Genomic DNA, 5,227 nt, shown 5'->3' with positions numbered 1-5,227 from the left:
GTGTCAGGGGCGGGCCCAACCCTTTCCTCCACCTCCCCCCCCTTACTCAAGGGATCTCCCCCGGTGCTGTGACCCTTGCGGCACTGCGCAAGCCATGTCAGTCTTGGGGAGTGGCTCCTCCACCTGGGTGCCAAGGTGCAGGAGGGCACCTCCATGGACAAGACAGGCTGTCATCCCTCTGCTTCCCCCACCCTTTGCATCCACACTGCCACCTCTCCAAAGAGGCCTAGGGGCCACTGGCCCTCCTAGGCTGGAGAAGCAGCTTTGCCTCGAACCATTCTCTGCCCCCAGACTGAAGTGTTACTCTGTAGCCGGGTCCTGGGCCCAGCCCCCTCTTCCAGGCGACTCCAACAGCCAAGGTCACAAGGCTGCCCAGCTCCGGGCTATTTCTGTCCTGGAACGGTGAGGGAGCCCCTGGCCTGGCTGTTACTGGAGCCTGGGAAGAAGCGGGGGATCTGCCCTCCCAGCAGCACCGTAACTGGCTGCCTACAACTGTCTGTCTGCCCCGGAGTGGGTGCTGATTGGGCTGGTGGGGTATAAAAGGGGCACACAGGGCCATGAGGAGGTGCTGTTGCTGCTGCCACAGAGCTGGGTTCTCCGGGCACGCTGCCCTCCCTGCTCTAAAGATGTCGACCCACCGGCTGGTGATAGTGCGCCACGGCGAAAGCACCTGGAACCAGGAGAACCGCTTCTGTGGCTGGTTCGATGCTGACCTGAGCGAGAAGGGGGCAGAGGAGGCGCGGTGTGGGGCCCAGGCCCTCCGGGAGGCAGGCTACCAGTTCGACATCTGCTACACCTCGGTGCTGAAGAGGGCCATCCGCACCCTCTGGGCCATCCTGGATGGCATCGACCAGATGTGGCTGCCCGTGGTGCGCACCTGGCACCTCAATGAGCGCCACTACGGGGGCCTGACTGGCCTCAACAAGGCCGAGACCGCTGCCCGGCATGGCGAGGAGCAGGTGAAGATCTGGCGGCGCTCCTACGACATTCCCCCTCCCCCCATGGACGAGCAGCACCCCTACTACCAGGTCATCAGCAAGGTGAGTGTCAGCCGGGCACCCCGGGGAGGAGCAACCAAGCACCTGGGTTGGCGGGGAGGAGGACTGGGGGGCTTGCTAGCTGGGCACCCAGGAAAGGAGGGGTGGGGATACTAGCCGGATCCCCTGGGAGCTGGATGGGAGGGGGGAGACAGAGGGAGTGCCAGCTGGGTTTCAGTGAGGTGGATGAGTTTCAGATGAGGGGGCAGCGAGTGCCAGCCTGATGTCTTGCTCAGCAGTCTGGGCTGAAGATGGGGAGGGTGCCCAGCCTGGTACCCCAGGCAGGGCTGGCGCAACCTATTAGGTGACCTAGGAGGTCGCCTAGGGCACTAACATTTGGGGGGCAGCGACCGCGGCAGCCGGATCTTTGGCCACCCTGGTTGGGAGCAGCATTTCGGGGAGGGGGCGCCCTTCTGCTGCCTACGGCAGCAAAAAAGCTGGTGGCGCTCCTGACCCCGGGGGAGAGCTAGGGGGTGCCCAGCCAGCTGCATTGGTGCAGGGTTGCACTGGGAGAGGCAGATGGAAGCATTTGCTTCCCGGTGGGCTGACACCCCTGGCAGGGGCAGCAGGTGCTGGGGGTTGCTGAGTCAGTGCTCGGGGAGAGGGTTTGCTGGGGGAGCACAGGGCTTTTTGCTAAGCAATCAAGGATCTGGGGAGGCATAGGGACAGGAGAGCACATGCTCTCCCAGCACTGGCCCCTGGCCTCTCCCTCCCAGGACATGGGAGAGGCCGGATCAGGGTGCAGAGAGATGCCTGAGGCTCTCACCAAGCAGCTGGGCTGGTGCAGCTGCTGCCCGACCTCTCCCGGCACAGACACCGGGTCTGTGGCACGAAGCCCCCACCAAGCTGGTGGGCACAGGGCCTTCAGGATGGGCATCAGCTGTGTGGCTGTTGGCAAAGCTCTCTGGGGCAGCCCCCCCAGAATCCCCATCTCAGTGCTGGGGGACATCAGGCTGGGGAGACCCCCATCCCTTGGGCAAGATGATCAGGCTGATCTATTGTTCTCAAGCACAGTTGGCCCATCCTGGCAGGGCCACACATGGGGTTGGGCTGACAGTGGAGTCCCTGTGCATGGCCTCGCAGCCCTTCCCCCCAACCCCACACATACAGGAGGGGTGATGGCGCCAGCCAGCCAGCCTGTCTCTGCAGGGTAAATAGTCTGCTAGGGCCATTGTCTAGCTAATCCCTGCTGTGGGATTGGGACAGGGATGGGTAGGAACTAGGATCCCACCCTGCCAGAAGCCGCCAGGCCAGATCTGTCTCTGGGAGCGAAGCTGGGGACAGGGTGGTACAGGCCCTGGGGTGCCAATCTGGGTGGGAGGTTTGGGTGCCTTGCGTGGTGGGGGAGGGCAGCTCATATACTGTGGGAAGGGGCTAGCAAGGAGACCCCGGTAATCCAGCCCCTTCAAGCAACAGACTCACGCCGGGTTCTGGGCTGAGCCCAGCTTTGGTTCTGATTAGAAACCCACCCCTAGTCTCTTGCCTCTGGCTGAGCTCCAGGAGGGCTGGGGAGTAGGGGCCTGTTCCCCTCTCATGTTAAAATGTTTGTTGTTACCCAGGTGTCCAGCCCAATTGTGTCCCCCACCCTGCCTCTGCCCCTGGGCTGGCGACCCTGGGGGAGGGAGTGTTGGAGCAAGTGGGGCTTGTGTCCCTAGCGCTACCAGGGTGTCTCCTCTTCCCCCTAGGAGAGGCGCTACGCAGGTCTGAAGCCCGGGGAGCTGCCCACGTGTGAGAGCCTCAAAGACACCATCACCCGTGCCCTGCCCTTCTGGAATGAGGAGATCGTCCCCCAGATCAAAGCCGGCAAGAGGGTGCTGATCGCCGCCCACGGAAACAGCCTGCGCGGCATCGTCAAGCACCTGGAGGGTACGGCCCCCTGACGAATGACCTTTAGCTGGGCCAGGTGCCAGGCCCCATGCTCTCCTAGCTATGCGCCCTTTATAAGATTCTCAGGGCTTGTTCCCTCTAGCCTTGGCGTCTGCTCCTGGGGACATGGGGGCCAAACTGGTCCCCATCTGCCACCTGGAAATTCCCTGCCTTTCACCTTGCTCTGGGGGAGAGAGGGTTCCCAAGGTGATTAGCAGGGCTGCCAGCGAGCCGTGGGGGCTGGTTTCCCAGCCAGCGGGCAGGAGACTGCTCTGCTAGGGGACCTGGCGAGGAAGGGGGGAAAGGAGTGCCGAGAAAGGAGTTGTTGTGCAACTAGAAGGGACCCAGCAGGGAGGTGCCCCCCAAACTCCCCCCCTCCCCCGATTTGGTTAAAGGCTGTAAGCCTCCAAACCAGCTGGGATGGGCTGTAGGGGCAGCAGGTCTTATCCACCCTGGGACCTGTAGCTAGAGATGGGCTAGGTCTATAATGGGCATCAAGAGTCCGGGGGGCAGGGGCAGCAGGTCTTATCCACCCTGGGACCTGTAGCTAGAGATGGGCTAGGTCTATAATGGGCATCAGGAGTCCGGGGGGCAACTCCTCCACCCCCTCTGTGTCTCAGTTTCCCCCATTGTATCATGAGGCTGATGTTCTGGGGCTGGGAGGTCTGATCAGTGGGCAGGTGAGGAGCCTGGTGCAGCACCAGCAGTGAGCGACTCCCAGTTCCGGCGCAGGAGCAGCCCAGGATGGGTACGCTGCATATCCGAGGCCCAAGTGATCCTCATGGAGGCAGGGGGGAGTAGGAGCTGGCAGCTCCACGACCAGCTGCCGCAGAAGGTTGTTGCTATTTAGAGGCGGGCGTCACATTTCAAGGCTCTGTGTGGGGTCTGGTTTCCACGCTGACCGGCCTCCCCCTCCAATTCTGACGCTGGGATTCGGTTTCCCTGGCCTCTGTGAGCCCCCGCCCTAAAGGTCACTGAGGGATTCCAAGGAGCTTTTTCAGATGCAAGTGGATGGAGCTGCAGGACCCAGCCTGTGAGCTGTGAGGCAGCTCCTCAGGGGACTCCCCACAGCGCCCCCTGCTGGGAGAGGATGGGGCTGAAGTAACTGGGAACTACCTCCACAACCAGTGCCCTACCCTGCCCCCCACAATGCCCCCTGCTGGGAGAGGGCAGAGCTGGAGTAGCCAGAAGCTCCCCCCACAGCCAGCGCCCTGCCCTGCCCCCCCCCACAGCGCCCCCTGCTGGGACAGGATGGGGCTGGAGTAGCCGGAAGCTCTCCCCACAGCCAGTTCCCTGCCCCGCCCTCCACAGTGCCCCTTGCTGGGACAGGCTGGGGCTGGAGTAGCCGGAAGCTCTCCCCACAGCCAGTTCCCTGCCCCACCCTCCACAGTGCCCCTTGCTGGGACAGGCTGGGGCTGGAGTGGCAAGGGGGCTCCCCCCACAGCCGGCACTGCCACCTCGCTGGCTGTGTTTCTGCCTCTGCCAGCAGGAGGCGCTGTAACTTTGTTGCTGTGCAGTGGGAAAGTGCCTGGTGTCTCTGTGCTGGGGCAGCCCCAGTGGGCAGCAAGGGAGGCAGCAGGAGCCACGGGCCTGTCTAACCATCCTGCCCCCAGCCCTTTCCCTGGCTCTCCCTACAGGAATGTCTGACGCTGCCATCATGGAGCTGAACTTGCCAACCGGGATCCCCATCGTGTACGACCTGGATGAGAGCCTGAAGCCCACCAAGCCCATGCAGTTCCTGGGTGATGAGGAGACCGTGCGCAAGGCCATGGAGGCTGTGGCTGCCCAGGGCAAGGTCCAGAAGTGAGGGGTGGGGAGAGCAGCTAGGGCAATAAACCCGTGAAACCCAACTGAGTGAGTGCGGTGTGGGCATGGGGCCCCTGGGGGCCTGGCGCAGCTTGTGGAACAGGGGCCTCAGGGCCTGCAACAGCTGGAGGGAGTATGTAGCCCAGTGGTGGGAGGCTGGGGCCAGGCACAGCCTGGGGAGAGTATGTAGCCCAGTGGTGGGGGGGCTGGAGCCTGGAACAGCTTGGGGGGGTATGTAGCCCAGTGGCGGGGGGGCTGGAGCCAGGCACAGCCTGGGGGGGCTATGTAGCCCAGTGGTAGGGGGCTGGGGCCTGGAACAGCCTGGGGGGGTATGTAGCCCAGGAGGGGAGAGGGGTGTTTGGGGGTCCACCTACAGCCTGGGTGATCCAGCTTGGGGTGGACCTCACTTGACACAGCCTGGGGGCCCTCGCCCAGTGGCAGAGGGAAAGTTTGGTGCTTGGCACCCCTGGGAACTCAGGGCTTGTCAAAGCTTGGAGGCTGTGGAGGAGGATCCAGCG

General features: G+C 63.4%; 1 protein-coding gene across 1 annotated transcript; it reads left to right on the top strand.

Annotated features, from left to right (window-relative positions):
* The first annotated feature begins 554 nt into the window (after positions 1-554).
* PGAM2 (phosphoglycerate mutase 2) lies at positions 555-4,753 on the top strand. Its single transcript, XM_030549500.1, has 3 exons — positions 555-1,040; positions 2,723-2,903; positions 4,541-4,753. Exons 1-3 carry the CDS (start codon positions 558-560, stop codon positions 4,708-4,710), a joined length of 834 nt encoding a protein of 277 aa, XP_030405360.1. The 5' UTR covers positions 555-557; the 3' UTR covers positions 4,711-4,753.
* Positions 4,754-5,227: the final 474 nt, after the last annotated feature.

The sequence above is a fragment of the Gopherus evgoodei genome, chromosome 2 (genome assembly GCF_007399415.2).
Source record: "Gopherus evgoodei ecotype Sinaloan lineage chromosome 2, rGopEvg1_v1.p, whole genome shotgun sequence".
Taxonomy (NCBI): domain Eukaryota; kingdom Metazoa; phylum Chordata; order Testudines; family Testudinidae; genus Gopherus; species Gopherus evgoodei.
This window is presented reverse-complemented; position numbering and strand designations above follow the sequence as displayed.